Source organism: Polypterus senegalus, chromosome 1 (assembly GCF_016835505.1).
Source record: "Polypterus senegalus isolate Bchr_013 chromosome 1, ASM1683550v1, whole genome shotgun sequence".
Classification (NCBI taxonomy): Eukaryota; Metazoa; Chordata; class Cladistia; order Polypteriformes; family Polypteridae; genus Polypterus; species Polypterus senegalus.
The window spans coordinates 83,293,627-83,313,626 of NC_053154.1; the positions used below are offsets into that span (position 1 = coordinate 83,293,627).

At 38.1% G+C, this 20,000-nt stretch overlaps 1 protein-coding gene across 1 annotated transcript in view; it reads right to left on the reverse strand.

Annotated features, from left to right (window-relative positions):
- The window catches only part of smg5 (SMG5 nonsense mediated mRNA decay factor), a 197,693-nt gene that overhangs the window by 69,680 nt on the left and 108,013 nt on the right, over positions 1–20,000 (reverse strand). Inside the window, exons 10-11 of the mRNA XM_039752424.1 lie at positions 12,896–13,104; positions 12,583–12,720 (exon numbers count right to left, since the gene is read on the reverse strand). Coding sequence (XP_039608358.1) covers positions 12,583–12,720; positions 12,896–13,104 — 347 coding nt within the window. The remainder of the gene's footprint in view (positions 1–12,582; positions 12,721–12,895; positions 13,105–20,000) is intronic.

Below are 20,000 nucleotides of genomic sequence, written 5' to 3' on the forward strand. Positions count from 1 at the left end.
TTGATACTGTACTATATTCTTATTTGTTTTCAAACATTGTCACAGATTAGACTCATTCACTTTCTACTTTTTCATTAAGATCTTTAGTCCTACAGCAGTAAAACGATAGAATGGTTTAAATAATTAACTTGTGTTCTGGAAGTTAGTGTTAGACTAACACAAAGCATGTTTAAATTTCCAAATACATGTGTACTGTTAACAAAACAAGAAAAAGATACACATATATAAAACTGAAGAAGTGAATAACTCTGACATCATGCTTTGACTGAATACGGACACTGTATTCTTTGCATACCAGTACACAGTTAACATGAATTGTGTAAATAACCTTTATGCTTTGATTTAGATTATATGAGCACAGCAATAAGTCCTGAAGCAGAGAGAGTCTGCAATATATGGAAATGTGTGAATAAACAACATTCTACTGAGGTATGCAAAATGCAGAGAATCTCTTATCAGTACCTCAAAGAAAAGTTATTATCTATGTGCGAAGTGAGACGTAATTTGTTGTCAACAAAATCTGAAATATTTTTTGCTTGTAATCTGCTCTCCATAAGGTATTTATAGTAAAGGTTTTGTTAACCAATGCCTTTCAATTACAGGCTTCTGAACTGAACACAATGCATGCACAGAAAAACTGCAGCTTGTTAAAACTAGTATCAGACTGAGTGCAACACAGAACTGGGAACTGGATTCCTTAGATCAATTACTAAAACTTGGGCATGCCATGAAAAACCATAAAAATCAAGTAATGGGGGCAGGTTGATCCAAGGAAATTTTATTTAAAAAAAAAAAAAAATTAATTAATTAAAAAAATAAATAAAAAATTTATTTATTTATTTTTATATATATATATATATATATATATATATATATATATATATATATATATATATATATATATATAAATATAAATAAACAAACAAACATGTTGCAGTATTATAAGTTACTCAATGTCCATTACTGTTTTTGCAAGAAAATACTGTAGTATAGTGCAGAAAGCTCATCATAGTTTTTAGGCTGGGGGGGTGAGTTGTCTGCCTGATAACAAAAACCTTTAAATCAGGTGGGTCTGAAAAACAGGGCAGTCACTTTCGTATGAAACCAGAAAATCATAACCCCAGATTAAGCATTAGTGCTTTCCTTTATATGGTATTATTTTAGTGATTATGAAGAGTGTAAGGGCGATTGCTGATGTCATGATGCCAACAGTGTTCTGGTGGGGAACAGCATGAGCCAGAGGGGCCTAGTTCCCAGTTCATATAAACTCAGCAAAAAAAGAAACATCCTCTGACTTTCAACTGTTTTTACTTTCAGTAAACTTAATGTGTAAATATTTGTATGAACACTAAGAGAGTCAACACCATAAGAATAAACTAAAAATGTTTCACAATGTGTCCCTGAAAGAAGGGAGGCACAAAATCAAAAGTACCAGTCAGTATCTGGTGTGGCCACCAGCTGCTTGAAGTACTGCAGTGCATTTCCTCCTCATGGACTGGACCAGATTTGTCAGTTCTTGCTGTGAGATGTTACCCCACTCTTCCACCAAGGCACCTGCAAGTTCCTGGACATTTCTGGGGGGAATGGCCCTAGCCCTCACCCTGCGATCCAACAGGTCCCAGACGTGCTCAATGGGATTGAGATCCGGGCTCTTCGCTGGCCATGGCAGAACACTGACATTGCTGTCATGCAGAAACTCACGCACAGAACGGGCAGTATGGCTGGTGGCATTGTCCTGCTGGAGGATCATGTCCGGATGAGCATGCATAAAGGGTACCACATGAGGGAGGAGGATGTCTTCCTTGTACCGCAAGGCATTGAGATTGCCTGCAATGACAAAAAGCTCAGTCTGATGGTGATGTGATATACCACCCCAGAGCAAGACGGACCCCCCACCTCCAAATCGATCCTGCTCCAGGGTACAGGCCTCGGTGTAACACTCATTCCTTCGACGATAAACACGAATCCGTCCATCACCCCTGGTGAGACAAAACCGTGACTCATCAGTGAAGAGCACATTTTGCCACTCCTGTCTGGTCCAGCGAAGGTGGGTTTGTGCCCATAGGCGGTGTTGTTGCTGGTGATGTCTGGTAAGGACCTGCCTTACAACAGGCCTACAAGCCCTCAGTCCAGCCCCTCTCAGCCTATTGCGGACAGTCTGAGCACTGATGGAGGGATTGTGTGTTCCTGGTGTGACTCGGCCAGTTGTTGTGGCCATCCTGTACCTGTCACACAGGTGTGATATTCGGATGTACCGATCCTGTGCAGGTGTTGTTACACGTGGTCTTCCACTGCAAGGATGATCGGCTGTCCTTCCTGTCTCCCTGTAGAGCTGTCTTAGGCGTCTATTTATGGCAATTTATTGCCCTAGCCACATCAGCAGTCCTCATGCCTCCCTGCAGCATGCCTAATGCACGTTCACGCAGATGAGCAGGGACCCTGGGCATCTTTCTTTGGGTGTTTTTCACAGTCGGTAGACAAGTCTCTTTAGTGTCCTGCGTTTTTAGAACTGTGACCTTAAATGCCTACTTTCTGTAAGCTGTTAAGGTCTTAACGACCATTCCACAGGTGCATGTTAATTGATTATGGTTAATTGAACATGCATGGAAAACATTGTTTAAACCCTTTACAATGAAGATCTGTAAAGTTATTTGGATTTTTAAAACATTATTGTTGAAATACACAGTCCTGAAAAAGGAACGTTTCTTTTTTTGCTGAGTTTACATTTCAGCATAATTTGCTGTCACCTCAAAAAAAAAAAAAAAGTTAAATCATTGATCTTGTTAGGCTCTTAGAGAGCAGTGTTATTTATTGTAAATTAATGTTCAAAAAATAAGATTGTTTTTAAGCTGGACAGCACTTGCCAGAGTCGGAGCAGAGCTGTTGCGGTCTTTAGGAGAACCAATATTGAAGGCTGTGTGTGTGTTTGATGAAAATAGGGTTTTCTGCATTTTCTGCATGAAACTTAACGTTATTTGCAGACTGTATAATACAATTGACCCACTTAAGATATGCATATCTTAACTAATAACATTCATCAAATTTAATTTATTGTATAACCAGTAATGGAGCACTTGACTTGAGAATTCATAGTTTTCACTCTCTCTGTATGTTTAGCATTCATTTGCTCAGAGGTTCATGCGATTGCTGCTTCCCGAGAAGCTCTTCTTTTTTCCACCCTGGCGGCCAGTCTTCTCTTCTTTCGTCAGCATCATTATGCGTTAAAACTGATTAAGTCAGTGTTTGTGTTGCAATTACTTAGTACATTTTTTAAAATTTTTCACTTAAGCTGGCACTTAAGTCTTCAATCTGCCTCAAGAATGATTTAAGATATGAAGAGGTAGGATGAGAACGGCTCCTGTATGTATGTGCTGCACGTCCGCCCTGCTGGCCACTGCCAAGAGTTGATTCAGCAATAAAATAAAACAAAATTAAAAAGAGAAATAACTTTGGAGGTCAATCATCACCCTGAAAGCGCATAGTAGATGTCATGTTGTATATGTGTACCAAATTTCAGGTCAATTGTTCAAATAGTTTGCGAGCTACAGGTGATTTAAAATCCTGGACAGACAGACACCCACGGAAGTGTATTATATAGAAGATAACATATTTATCTAGCACCTTTGCCCTTCTCAAGAGGACTTCAGAGTCTCAGAAAGAACAGTAGGGTATATATAACATTGGATACAAATAATTTCTGCATAGAAAACTAAAACAGATCACTGTGAAGCACAATAAGATTGCCAGAATCCGAGTACCTTAGTGGGTGAACAGGAGCATATTGATGGAGAAGGTCACTTACGTAGTCTGGGGAAAGTTCATTTAAAGCTTTGTAAGGCGAAGCAGGATGGGTGCTCACTGTTGCTGCTTCGTGAATGGACTCTTGCAGCAGAGTTTTGAATCAAATGGAGCTGTGATATATGATTTGAAGGGGCACATGCCAGTAGGGAGTTACAATGATCAATGCAGGATGTTATAAAAGCATGTACAAGTTTCTCAGCATTAGAAAAGAAGAGGAAAGAGCAAACACAGATACATTACCGAGATGAAATTTAGTTTCTTCATGTGGTTGGCATAAGAAAGGGAGAAATCATAAATGACACCAAGATTCCTTGCATTAGAAGAAGGTCTGATGTGATCACCATCAAGAGTGACTGAAAAGGTGCTCATTTTCATAAACTGTGCTTTAATGCCAATTTGCAGTAGATTTATTTTAACGAGTTATACTCCACCCAGATTTAAAATTTCACTGAGGCAAGTTGTGAGCGGAGAAAGCACAGTCCAAAGCTATGAATAATATGGCAAAGGGGAAGCATATACGTAGATACAGAAGAGCAGAGGGCCTATGAAAGAGCCTGAATAACTCCTTGTGTGACTGGCGTAGAGATGGATCTGCTGTTGCCAAGACTAACAAACTCTTGACTATCATTGTAACTCCCAGTGCCAAAGATACCCATAATGTTCTCCTTTCTGGACAGTAGAATGCCATATTGCAATTGTACTGAGGTTTAATTGAATTAATATGTTGGTTTGTCCAGAGTCTACTGCCAAAAGCAAACAATTAATTACCTGAAGCAGAGCAGTTTCACAGCTGTGCTGCACTCTAAAACAGGCTGAAAGGGTTCCATCAATTTATAATAAGGTAAGTAATTGGTGTGGTAGGGATGGGGTTCAGTACACAAGTAGTCGACCTTCAGTACAGGATGTACTTGAGCCAGATGCCAGCTGAAACAGTTAAACAACTACAAAGAACAAAATCCTTGGGTTATCTTGGCAAATTTCTATTATTCTGCTATAATGAGTGTTCTTGGCAGCAGTTAGTGCATCTCTGTAAGCCCTTTGTGGATCACAGAAAGCCTGGATGTGCACAGTGAGGCCAGTCTTGGAAGACATTCGCTCAAGGGGTCAGCCAGATGCTTTCACAGACCATAATTCAGAGTTGTACCATGGAGATGAACGCTTAAAGGAAATCTTATATTTTAAAGCAGCTGTTTTTTCTAATGATGAAACAAGGGTTGGGTTATAGTAGTCAACAAGACTATCTAGCGCGGATGGAATAGGGGAAGACAGAAAAAGATCAGAAATGGATACAAGAGAGGGGCAGATATGTTTATAATTTCTGAAAGAAATTTGATGTTTACAGATGAGAGGCAGACACTCAAAAGACAATGGGTCAAACAGGGATTCTTTTGATGTTTAACTAACAATCACTGCGACCCATCTGCCTTGTCTTGAGCTGCAAACCTCTGTGAAGTAAATATAGAGTGCCGCATCTGCAAGACAGATATTTGTTTGCTTTTTGCCAAGTTTCTATTAAGCATAACATATTAAGATTGGTGTCTGTAATGAATTCTGACAGCACCAATGTATTGCCATTAAGAGATCTTGTGTTAAAAAATGCAATCCTGTTTCACAACTATTTTTTAAAAGTTGATTTGCCTGCCCTATAAACCAGACATCAAGGGAAAACCTGAAACAGACTTCTGGAATATTTTGCAGCTGTAATAGATTTATGGTGTAGCTTAACCATGGAGTCCTACATGTGATTAACACTAGAATCCATGAAGCCTACAAAAAAACTTGTAATGCCAAGCCACCTTAAATTTCTTTGCACATCTTCATAAACATCTTTTTTTTGCAAATGTGTAAATCAGCACAAGCAGCTAGCAGCCCGCTATTCCATCCCCCGCCGACACAGCTGAAGATCTCCCAGCTCAAGTCTTTTTATCTGGGTGTGAGGTGCCTGGAATTGTATAGGGTAAATAATATATCGTTATTTGGAATACATGCATTTCATGTGTGTTCCGTGTCTACAACTATCTGGGTAAATGTTGGATGAGAGGAATTGTGAGGCAAGAAATCCTGAACACATAACTAAAACAGAAACCTTTTCCATGTTATAGTAATAATGACGTGAAGTGTATAATGTGAAGCGTATAAGACTTTAGTCCAAATATCAAATAAAAATCCACGCTTTTATTCAAGAATATAAACAAAAAAAAAATTGATTTACATTTAACTAAAGAGATAAAAACCCACTTCGAATCCTGGAGTTCCTGGTTTTGAGCTGCTGCTGCTACTACTGCTACTACTACTACTACTACTACTACAAAATAAAAACATACATCTGATTTGAGTCTAATACGCCGTGTAAATGTTTGCTACCTGTAAAAGATTACGCTGAAGGGATAAAAGCAGACACACAAGCACTGGTGAATCATATCTTCTTGGTATCTTGTTGTCACTTGATTTTTTTATTATTCAGTTTTATTCTTGAATAAAAGCACACTTGTTTCATTATACTGTACCTTTGTGAAAGTGTTTATTTTACATTCCAGTAACCACCTGAATGACATCAAATCTTGACTATGCCTCTCACGCATGCACAGACACATCCTTGGATGAAAACGTCACTATTTGAAAATGCCAGTCCATTTGGACACGAGTTATCTTTTGAACATTTTTCTCTTTCAATCTTGCCCATACTCTGCGTTATGGTGCATGGTACTGAGAGTGCAGACAGGCTTCTTTTTGGGCGCATAAACTGTCAGCATGGTACTTCCAGATCTAAACACTATCATGGAGAATCGCTCTCATACTAAAGTGACTTTAGCTACAGGTAGAAGTTCCCATCCCATTTTATTTATGATGCCAAGCAGAACTGTGATGCGGTGCAGCATTCTATTAATCAGTGAAAAGTGACGTGAAAAAGTTGACTGTTGTTACAGTTCTGTGCAGAAACAGCTTTATGACCACAATCTTGGAAAGTCTTTCTCCCGTGGGATAACTAGGATCTTTTCCTTATTAAGGAGTAGCATTGCACATGTACTTTCTCTCCAAATCTGATGCAGTCCAAAACTTTATGCCAAATTTGTCAGGCATGGTTGAGATGTATTGTAAGAAAGGACAATGGTCCCTGGGACAGTAATACAATGCCCTGGGTTGTAACTCAAAACACAGTTCTCAAATCAAATGTATGTTTTTATTATATAATAGTAATAATAATAGCAGCTCTCTACTTTAAAAGGTAGACCTGAGGATTGAACGAGCAAGCTCTTTATTACAAGGCAACAGTTCTTATCTCTACACCAGCTAAGCAAACACCTCGTTTTGTGTCAATTGATATATCATTTGGGCTTGGCTTTTTTAATCATTGACAGCAACATGTAAATTGAATGATTTACTTTTCTTTGGTGATATTCTTGAATAAAAGCACTCTTGTTTTGTTACAACTAACACCACTAAGAACAGTCCTGTCTCCTTTACTTTTCACTCTGTACACCTCCAATTTCAAATATAACATCCGGTCATGTCACATACAGAAATTCTCAGGAGATTCTGCACTTGTGGGGCATATTGCTAAAAAGGATGAGACTGAGCTCAGGAGTCAGGTAGACAAGTTTTTTTTCTTGGTGTAAAGAGAATTGTCTGCATCTTAATGTCAGCAAAACTAATGAGCTAGTTAATGACTTTGGCTGCACACTCTATGACCTTCTATGTAAGGAAGTGGATATAGAAGTGGTCCATTCCTACATGTACTTGTGGGTCTATATTATCACTAGAATCCCTGAAGCCTAAGAAAATGTCGCAATGCCAGGCCACCTTAAATTCCTTCGCACCTCATTACTCTTTGACAGCAACATGTAAATTGAATGATTTCTTTTTCTTTGGTTATATTCTTGAATAAGTGCACTTGTTTTGTTATACCTTTTGTGAAAAATGTTCAATTGATATTTGGACTTCAGTGTGTTCAACATTTCTTGGCTTGCATTTCCTGTCATCCTATATTTACCCAGATTGTTGTAGACAAAGAACACACATGAAATGCATGTATTCCAAATGATATATTATTTACCCTGTACCAGTGCACACTCCCCAACCTTACCTGATACAATTTCAGGCACCTCATACCCAGGTAAACAGACTTGACCTGGGGAACCTTCAGCTGCGTTGGTGGGGGAGATGGGATAGCAGGCTGCTTGTGCCGATTGACACATTTGCAAAACAAAGACGCTGATGAAGAGGTGCGAATGAATTTTAGGTGGCCCAGCAGTATAACTTTTTTTGTAAGCTCCAGGGATTCTACTGTTAAACCATTTTAGTGCAAATCTATACTAATAAAAGGCAAAGCCCTCACTCACTCACTCACTCACTAATTCTCCAACTTCCCGTGTGGGTGGAAGGCTGAAATTTGGCAGGATCATTCCTTACAGCTTCCTTACAAAAGTTGGGCAGGTTTTATATTGAAATTCTATGCGTAATGGTCATAACTGGAAGCTGTTTTTCTCCATTTACTGTAATGGAGATGAGCTTGAACGCCGTGGGGCGGAGTTTCGTGACATCATCACGCCTCCCACGTAATCACGCAGTACATAGAAAACCAGGAAGACCTCCAAAAAGCGCTGAAGAAAACATGCATTATATAATTGAGAAGGCAGCGAAACAATAAGAAGCGAGCGAAGTGACATATACAACCATATTTATGAGTTCTGCTACTTCGGAAACAAAGCACGATGTAAACCTACACTTTAAATTAAATTCATGGACAGGCTGCCGCTGGCGTTTGTAATTTAGTGCCTGCCCATATAAGGCCGTCCGTCAGCGGCAATCCAATAGCAAACTCCACTAAATATTCACGGGTGAAGGACTGTGCTTATGCAGAGGAAGATGAGATGGTCAGGGTGGTGTTTGACACAAACTCAGCGAAACTGCGAGAGAAAGTTTTAAGTGCCAGGACTAAGGTAACATTAAATACAGCCATGGACATAGCGAGATGGCACCAGCACAGCTGGGAACCTTCGATGCATGTACACCGAGCGGCTCACGGAACTGGCGAGTGCACAGATAAAAGCAACAGTTCCAAAAGGCTGAACAAAACCGAATTACACAATTGAAAAGGCAGCAAAAATATGAAGCGTCTGATACATACAAGCATATTCATAAATCCAGCTACTGCGGAAACAAAGCACACGTTGGAAAAAGTCAATGTCCGCTAAAGGAAGACAGTGTAAAAAAACCCGTGCATGCAGTGTGTCAGGTCTCAGATAAAGAAGAAGACGAGCTGTTTATTGATGCAGTAAGAAAGCGAATCGATGAATGAAACCTGTCATCTTTACAGCGATTGACAAACACGGAATGTAACTTGAACACAACACATCCTACAAATACGAACCTGATTGAAAGAAATAATGATAATCAAATCCTTGATGACAGCAACACTCAGTAACACTCACAAAACAAATACTGTATATTGACAGTCATGTTACGTTATTTTTAAAATGTTCCCTTTTCTTTTCTAGCTTTTTAACACACTACTTCTCGCTGCGATACGGGTATATATATATGTATATATATATATCCCGATCTACATACTCGAATAATGGATACTTTATTAGCCATCAATGATTGTTTTGGTAAAGCCATACTCAGTGTATTCATTAGATGAGCGGTAAAAAGTAAGAGCGAGGGAGGATGACTTATTGAGGCATGCAGGCTGTAGTGCGCGTCAACTCTATCTGAATTGCGATCACATTTGAAAAATATATCTTTTCAAGTTCTATTTAGTCCATATGTGTCAAACTCAAGGGCGCGGGCCACATCCGCCCGGCGTGTAATTATATCCGCCCGAGATCATTTTATATACTGTATTATTGTTATTAATGGCCGGGTATATGAAGCGCTGGTAACACAATAAACTACAGATCCCATAATGCAGCGCTTCAGCTGCCTTGCCAACACTTACCGCGTTAATCAAGTCTAGCTTATGATGCTGCAAGTTATTGCGAAGCTAGCTCACACGATGCTGAAGAGAAAAGTTGATTCTGAAAATAGAGCCTTTAAAACCGATGGGAGGCTGAGTATATGTTTACTGAACCCGTGTGTCTCATTTGTGGAGCTAATGTGGCTGTAATTACAGAATTTAATCTAAGACGGCACTATGAGACAAAACATCAGGGTAACCTGAATGCAATGCAGAAGATACAGAAAGCAGAAGAATTAAATAAGAATCTGACACTTCAGCGGACGTTTTACCCGTGCACAATCACAAAGTGATTTCAAGTGAAGCTGCTTTTATGGGAGACACAAATGCACCAGTGCAACTTGCCCCACTTTCCCTGTTGCCAAGTAATGTTAAACCAAGTCGTCACTACGGTGTTCCCAAATCGCACTTTGCTGATAAACTGAGCGCACTGAGTTTGCACGGCGCTTTGGTGACTTTGAAGAACAAAAAGTCCGTCTACATGCGGCTCGAACCTTGTGCATGTTTGGTAGCACATATCTGTGTGAGAAGCTCTTCTCAGTGATAAAGACTAACAAAACAGCACACAGGAGTCGCCTCACTGATGAGCACCTGCAATCCATCCTGAGAATCTCCACAACACAGAACCTCACACCAAACAGAAACGAACTTGTTGCCAAAAAGATGCCAGGCGTCCAGCTCTAAAATGACATATGAGCAAAGACAACTGAATGATTTGATTTGTTATTGCTGAAAGGAACACATTTTATTTATATTTCCAGGTTTTGTTATGCAGCATGTTCATATTTGAATTTGTATAATTTTGACAGGATATATTTTTATGGAGAGCAAAATCTTTTGGGATATTTAAAATCTAAGTTTATTTTTATATAAAATTACATAAGAGTAAAGAAATTTGAATGTTTGTTCTTTTAAGCGTTTACTTTATTTCTAACTTGTATAATTTAGACAGGATATATTTTTATGGAGAGCAAAATATTATAAGTTGTTTAAGGTTTGAGTTGATTTATTCACAAATAATATTCCTGTCTGTTTTACCATTCCTACCAAAGATATTTCTGTCGACTAAATAAAAATTCCTTCTATTTAAAATTTAAATAGAACTTGAACAAATCGATAGTTCATAATATCCACGCAGACTTGCACGTAAGAGCGGAGTTATCCGTTTTAACAAGCAGCGTATTGCACTGATCTGAAATAGCTGTGTGTGTATATATGTAGATATGTATGTATATGTATATATATGTTTATATATGTGTGTGTATGTATATATATATATATATATATATATATATATATATATGTGTATATATATATGTGTGTATGTATGTATGTGTGTATGTATATGTATGTGTATATATGTAGATATATATATATATGTATGTATATATATATATATATATATATATATATATATATATATATATATATATATATATATATATATATATGACAACACTCATCACTCACAACAGTGACAAAACAATTACATTGACAATCATGTTACGTTATTTTCAAAATGTTTCCTTTTCTTTTTCATTGCTTCTTTAACACACTACTTCTCCGCTGTGAAGCGCGGGTATTTTGCTAGTGTTACACTAAAAACCAATACAAAATAAAGTTTTTCCTGACGATTACTATTTCATTAGTGCAGATTTTACACTACAAATCCATTCCCTACAAAATTCATTTTTCCTTGACGATTACACAGGTTTTAAGGACATTCTTGTCTTGCAAATATTCCATTAAACAAGATGTGCTGTATAACAGATAATGGATCAGATGTTGTGAAAGTTTTCTTCCTTTAAAAGGATGCAGACTAAAATGTTTTGGGTACAAGCTACATCTTGCAATAGGTAGGCTATTTGCTTCATGGTTTTCTTAAATATGCAATGGATTTCCCATGTATCAGAAAATAGCCAGGTAACATTTTTGGATTAATATATTTCGACTCATTGAGTCCGGTAAACGCACACACATTGTGCATACCTTTTAAATAAGACATTTCGGATGTTCTATAGGTTTTTTTGCAATGATTTGTGTTTATATTTGCAATTTTTCTTAAATTTAATTTGATCTTTTACTTTTGTACTAATGTGCACAAATCCAAAGATATGCAGTATAAATTAATGTAATAGTTATTTAAAAAATAATAAAGTAAAATACAGTACGAATAAACATCAGAATTGTAATATAAATTCTAAGCCAAAAAATTTGAGATTCCTGTTTAACTGAGAACTGTGTAGTTCTACTTATTAGTAAAAATACCAATATAGCAGAAAACTTATTAAACATGGATAAATGCCTGTTTAAATAAAGTAATGCACTTCCAAACAAAAAAATAGTATTAAGAATTCCAAACTGTACAAATCTGAAATGACATCCTGCTCCAATACCGATATGCCAAATTCATCCTTGAAATATTTGTTCTTTATACAGCTTTAGCATAAATTGAATTAACATATTCATTTAACATCTCAAATTGCACTGTCACATAGAATACCAAAACCATTTATCTGAGCCATATTCAGAAATTATGCATACTGTTTAAACTTGATTTGGTTAGAAGAAACTGGAAAATACAGTACAACCAAAGGGCATAAAGGTGGTAAGAAAGTTACATTTACATTTATGTAATTCAGTAAGTGTGGTGTTAACACCACAGCAACCATGCATTTAGAACAAGTTCAACAAAAACAAATGGAATACAATTCAGAGACTCATTAAAATGACTGCCAGAAGAGAGTATAACACATTAGTAAAAGAAAAACCAAATGTGCCAGAATAAACAGTTATATATTTTGACCAAAAAAGTATCCAACCTGCATTATCAGTATGCAATGCAGAAACTTCATTTTCCCCTTCTTCTAATTCAGCCTGAAGGCGAATGTTAACATGATTCACCAAGTGAGAGAATAGTGCCAATGTAAAAGCAATAGCTGCACTGTATTGCTTAGAGCCTGTTTAAACAAACACACACAGATAAAGTTAGGCAATATTTCTTAATTAAAAAAATAATTCACTAAAATTTTAACTCTGCTTAGATTTGGCATCAGAAACTAGTAAACAATAACAAAAAATACACAAAGTGTGGCATCACTGCAGTTTACTGCGCTTTTATGAATTCATACCAACCTGTTCTTTTAAGGTTATGAACAACCATGAGACATGTGACCATCATTCTAAACGTGAGTAAGTCAGGGACGAAAGAGTAGCGATTTTCATGGTCATCATCATCTTCAGTAGTCAATGAAGAATGTGAAGGGGAGGGCAAGTAAAAGAGGACCAGATTAAAATCTTCCAAAACAGACTGGCAAAGGAATGTTAAGTCTGACTCCAGTAAGCTAGAAGTAAAAAGTAGAGAATTATACATTAAATTTAAAAGCTTAACAATAATAACATAATCCATATTCAGAAGTTCATTTAAGTATCAAGAAATGATTATAGTTGCAGTTGCTTATTCTGAAAGACAGAAACAGACATTTTTAGTTTTACAGTATTGTTTTCCCATATGTAAAATTTGTGCTAGAATAGGATAACATGACGCACAGGCTTAGGTTTTTGGGGAGACACATGGCTCTGATAGGGGGAAAACAAAAATGTACATGGTTGCGATTTAAATTAAGAGCGCCAATAAACACATCCAGAACTTGTAGACTAATGCAGTGTGCAGTGGTCTTCAGAATGGTAATGTGAGGTAAATTCTAGGACACACCAGTGGCTTAACACTTATGTGAAATTATGGTAGGGGGTAATGGCATCTTGCACTTTTGTAGTACTACAACCCTTTATGGTCTTGGTCTTCTACGATGTACACAGCAGTGTTAATATGTTCAATATAGACATTTATTTCTTTAAAATCACAATGTTGCTCTCTCAGGCAGAATGCAGCTTTTTTTTTTTTTTTAAATTGAGGATGTGGATTGCTATGTCAGCTACTACCACCCTCCCTGTATACCATGCTTTTTTGTGACTGTGATAAAAGAACAGGGCATGCCGTTGCTCGTCATTAATAAACTGTGGCTGGATGTCTTTTAAGACAGCTTTGTACTGTTTGAAGTGTCTGTGCAAGCTGCTAATATTAAAGCACTTTTAAAAAAAAAAAAACATTGTCTCTAGCCCCATTCTTTGTTCTGGCTAAAACATACAGTTGATGATCAAGGTGAAAAAGTGTCTCAAAAAATGGAGAAAGATTACATTACAATCTAATGGTTAACTCAAGAGGAAATAATATACATAACGCAAACAGCAAATACTTATTAGAAAAGGAGGTGAAAAAACAGCAAATGTCATGCTGATTTTCTGCAGCACAGACTTCCATGGTTGCTTATTGGGCTGAAGCTGAGCACAAATAACATACTTAATAGCTAAGTGTAAAAGCCTTACACAATTATCAAGAAACTAATTCATTGAGTTGCCGTGCATAGTGACAGAGTTGCTCACCGGGACCCTTTCTTTGATTATGCAATGCATTGACAACCAGACCCAAGAAATGAAAGGTCCACTGACTGAGTGAGTCTTGTAGAGTCAAAACTTTGCAACTGGGTGGGTGTGCCTGTTATGTTCTTCATGAGATTAGTGAGAGTGGGAGATAGACCAGTTATTTGCAAACCTTTTTAACTGGTCAGTTTCTTAAAATCTGTTCTATTGAATTTGCCCTCTCTGGGGCAAGCTGTCGTGTTCTTCCACTATTAACTGTCTTGAAATCACGCAGCTATATGCAGTTTTCAAAGTGACATATGTTGTGTAGTTTAGAGCTTAATAATTTCTGTGTTTCGGTTTCATTTGTGATATCACTGTTACGCACTTGATTATTTTTTCATTTCATTATGTTATTACCACACCACACACACACTTTTTTGCTGTTTTATCAAAAGAAGCAGAAGTAGGAGAAACCGAGGGGCATGTCGCAGTGGTGCACGATGGAGTTAATCTAGCTCTGCCTGTTAGGATGAAAATACTAACACTAAACCACCCAGCGAGGATATGAATAAATAAAGAACACTACAAAACAGACGTAAAGATCACAGACTTTGCACAATATAAATGTCTGAAGCAGCCCCCTAATGATGGTACTGCTTCTAAGTGAGTTGATGTAATGCTCTCAATTTTGCTGTGGAAGCACTGCGTTAGATTAACGACCAAGTGCGGAGAATGTTACGTTTTCATAATGGGGGAATTCTTGGGGCAAAAATAAAAAATCAAAACAAATCAAAGTACTGTGAAATATGACAATAAATACATAACATTAAATATAAAAGTTTGCATGTTTTCCCCGTATTTGCAGGGGTCTCCTCCCACAGTCCAAAAATATGCAGATTAGGTGAATTGATAATCCTAAATTGGCCCTAGTGTGTAGCTGGAGTATTGTGTGTACAGGGGCCAGGGTTTTTTCCTGCCTTGCACCCTATGCTAGCTGGGATAGGCTCCAGCAAACCCTCGCGACCCTGTTCGGATTAGCAGGTTACACAATGACTGAATGACATAAAGGAATAAGGAACAAAAGACATTTCCTGACTCTTAATTATTTATACTTGTATTTCATGTTATTATTTAAGTATCATATTTCATAATACTTTTATTTATTTACTTGTCTATTTATCCATTCATACATCCATTTTCTAATGCCACTTTATCCTGAGCCAAAGCAGAGTTGCAAGGAAGCTGGAGCCAACCCCAGGAAGCATAAAGCACTTTTTCCATGCCAATTAAATATCACATGAAATCCATTCATTAGATGATAGTGTGCCAACTTTGCTAGTCAATATGACCCATGTAAACATGTTGGACAAAGAAAAACTCAACTGAAATTTTAAAAAGGCGCCGATTTTGTCATAAATATTAGGGAGGTGCAGTGCCATTTAAACCTATTTTTGCATATGCCAGGTTTGTCAGCCAATTTCACCCACAAACTTGCAATGGGCAAGGCAAATCTCAACTGCAACATAAAAAGGGAATTTGTCCTGTCACAAAGCTATCAAAATAAGGGTGGCAAAATGCTGCACAACCCCCTACATCACCCATTAAATATCAAAATTAATCTTAGTCATTAGAAATGGGAATTGCCAACTTTGCCAGTCAATTTGAGCCATGTACTCGCATCTTAAAGGCATCTGTATTTTCTCATAACTGTGACAACTTGGATGGTCAAATGAAATGTAACCTTTTACAGTGCCCATTAAACATCACAGTCAATTTTCTTCATTGCCAAGTTTGCCAGTCAGTCTGACCCATGTAACTGCACTAGGCCAGCAAAACTCAACTTCACTTTAACAAAGGTATTCACATTTCTGTAAAAATTAGGGTGGGTCAACAGCACATAATCCTGTAGAATGCCAGTCAAACATTAGATATATGAGAGTATGACAAATTTTCCAGTCCACTTGACCCATGTACTCACGCTGGGTTGGGCAGAGATCAACTGCAATTTAAGAAAGGCATCTGTCTTTTCTCAAAACTAGTGTAGCCCAATGCCTTCTAACCCTCTACAGTGTCCATTAAACACCAAAGTTAATTTCATTCACTAGATTTAGGAATGTGTCAAGTTTGCATGTCAATTTCAATCAAATCAGATCCGTCGGCTTTATGCCGGACCACGGGACTCAGCTTGGGCGGTAAAATGGTAATATGGTATCCCGCGGGATCTAAAAATAGCAACGGTGTCAGTTTCAATACCGTTATACCGTCATAAAAACAATGCACTTATATAGGAGACAAGGATTAAATATTAAATATAATTTATTTATTGCCTAAAAATGCATATGCGATGCGTGGTTGTCATCACGTGACAGCGTGGAGGAGAAAGAGAGAGGTGGGGAAAGATGGCGAGTCGAGCACCAAGTGACCTGGTCTCGAAAAAGAACACAACTTCTGCAGTTTGGCAGTATTTTGGGTTTCTGCCGAACGAGAAGGGAGGCAATTTGCAAATTGTGCAACAAAAAGGTGACCGCGAGAGATGGAAATACCTCGAACCTAAGGTCGTGATATCTGAAACCACCATCCACTCACTGCTGCGAGGATGGACCCGAGTTCACTCAGTGCAACAGTTTCAACTCCTCCCGATGCAGGACCAACAACATTTAGGTCCACCGCCAGCACGCGCAGCCGGCGATAATGGGGCCTTCGGAAAGCAACAAAGTACAAAAGGGACAGTGTCCGTTGGAAAACCTGTACTGATGCAGTGACAAAATACTTGGCGAAGGAAATGGTCTCTTTCCACACAGTGGAAAAAAAGTCCTTTACGGACATGGTAAAGGTCCTAGATGCCCAGTAAGAGCTGCCTGGACGGAAATATTTCTCACAAACAGCCGTCCCACATTTATATAGTAAAGTTAGAGACAATATTCAAGTGCTGCTGTCAGCGTCACACAGATATTCCTTAACAACTGACATGTGGTCGTCAGTTAACATGACACCATATATGTCTCTGACTGTCCATACTATTACACCTGACTGGAAACTTGAATCCAAATGCCTCCAAACTACGTATTTTCCTGAGAGTCATACAGCAGACAATCTTGCTGCTGCGCTCAGAGCTGCACTTCAGGAATGGCAACTTGACGAGAAAAAACTTTCAGCCATAACCACTGACAACGCTGCCAACACTCATGCCGCAATCAGGTCCCTGCATTGGCGTGGCTATGCTGCCGGTCACAATCTAAACATGGCTGTCAAAATGGATTGCATGACCAGAGGCAAAAACCGAAGCGCCTCGGACTATGCCGTAATATTGTCGGGGCCTTTTCACACAGCTGGCAACGTAAGCATGAACTCCACAAGAAGCAAGTGGACTTGGGACTCCCAAAACAGTCTCATAACGGTAAGCATAAAACGTGCAGAGAGTTCCTCAGGGGCAGGGGCTCAAATATAAAAAAGGGATAGATAGATATAGAGATAGAGATAGAGATAGAGATAGATATATATATATATATATATATATATATATATATATATATATATATATATATATATATATATATATGCTTTGCATCACATAAATTATATTGAAAAGTAGGCTATATTAAAATAGAAAACCACTTTTTAAATTGTAATTTTTTTCCTGTATTTTTTTATCAAGTAAATGCAGGCTTGATGCACATAAGGGACTTATTTAGCCTAAAATAAATGTGCATGCAAATTTGACCAAGTGGAATAATATTCGTTAATGGACTTATTTATTTATGCATTCATTTGTTTATTTAGGCCTATTTATTCATTCATTAGTTTATTAACGAATGAATTGGCCTAAATAAAACAAATTTCGTTTATTTATGCCTATTTATTCATTCATTTGTTTATTTATGCCTATTTATTCATTCATTTGTTTATGCCTATTTATTCATTCGTTTATTTAGGCCTATTCATTCATTTAATCATTTATTCATCATTCATTAATTAATTCATCCATCCATCCGTCGGCAGGACTGCAACTCGCTGGGGCTCCAAACTGGCAATGGTGGAGCGAATCCTCGAGCAGGCCCAAGCGATCAGACACGTCCTGTCTGATGACAGAAGGAGCAGCCTGTCCCTGACATGGCAGGACATGGACGTCTTGAAAGCTGTTCACGAAGCACTAAAACCAGTCGGTGACTTCAATGATATTTTGTCAGGAGAAAATTATGTGACCAGTTCCTGTATCCTCCCCATACTACAGCTCTGCAGGGACAATGTGTTGGCTGTGTCAGAAAATGATCCCCAGCTAACAAAGTCAATCAAAACTGGAATTCTAACAAAGCTGGAGGCCAAGTATGAATCCAATTCAGTGCGAAAATATTGCGAAAATGCACTTTCCTCGACCCCTCGTTACCGTGGAGGATATGAGACGGATGACAATGCATTGGCTGAGACCAAGGCTGAATTACAGGCTGAGATCGTGAGCTTAGAGGCAGCAGGTCCAGTGGCCATCAGAGTGGAAGAGGGAGAGGAGCAACCTGCACCCTCACGAAAAAAGATGACTTTGGGGAGTATGCTGCAAAAAAAATCTGATGCAATGGCAGGTTCCGTCAGCACCGTAGAGGACCGAGTCGGAGCTGAAATAACAGCCTACTGTTTGGAGCCAGTTACTCAAGGAGACGAGGACCCACTTTTCTGGTGGAAAAATGCTGCCGGCGTTTTCCCCAGATGTGGGCGAAGGGCACGAAAGTACCTGTGCGTCTGTGCCACAAGCACACCATCGGATCGGGTTTTCAGCACCGCAGGTAAAGTTGTCGGTCCACAACGTGCCCTGTTAAAGCCGGACAAAGTAAACATGCTGGTTTTTCTAGCGAAATCTTGAATAGATTGATGCCACTTGCCATTCGTTCCTTTTCGCACTGTGTTTATTTTTATTTAATTGATTCAGGTATTTTTATTTGGTTTACGTTAAAAAAGATATTGGAAAGAAGACGTTTTTGTTTAGGACTATTGCTTTGCAATACTTTTTATAATATGGATGATGTTTATGTTAATTCAACTCTGGTTGACTGTTGTGGGTCTAGTTGCACTTTTTTATAAGCTGCTCATCTTTGTTATTAAAAGTTGTTCAGGCGGTGTGATTTAATTTAATTGATTTGTGTGCACGTCTCCGCGGGAAAACTGTTCTGGATGTTTATGTTAATTTAATTCTGTTTGACTGTTGTATTTGCACTTTTTTATAAACTGCTATTTGTTGCTAATAAAAGTTGTTAATATTGTTCTGCATGTTATTTTGTTATTGTTTCAGTATTAGTGTTTAATATTCAGTTTCTGAACGGTTTAGGCACAAGCCAACAGTTTGGTGACGCTGTCTGAGCCTTACGTCACAATTTTTTTTATTATTCACGGTAATACCGTATACCGAGGTAAAATAGGGAGGAGGTTTGACGGTATCAAAATTTGGATACCGCCCAACCCTACTTGGGACAACTTGCATGTGAAGTAAATTGAGGGTCCAATGACACACGTCCGTGATGGATTAGCATCACAGCCTGGACCGATTGCCCATGGTCATTAACTAAATGTTGCTAGGGAAGGCTACGGTCCACAAGACCTCTAGTTATATCACAAACACGCTACACAGAGGTGGCAATTAAACCATGAACCGAAGTTTTAGCCCAAATATATGGGGTAGGATTGTTATCAAAAGTAACTCCATCTTTCCACACATGTGGCACATGCATACTAATGAAAATCATTTGTTAATTCCTCTATAGTGAATGCCTTGTGTGTCCAAAGTCTTTTTTTGACAGTTTGTTAATGTTTGAATTACACTTGTGCTTCAGAA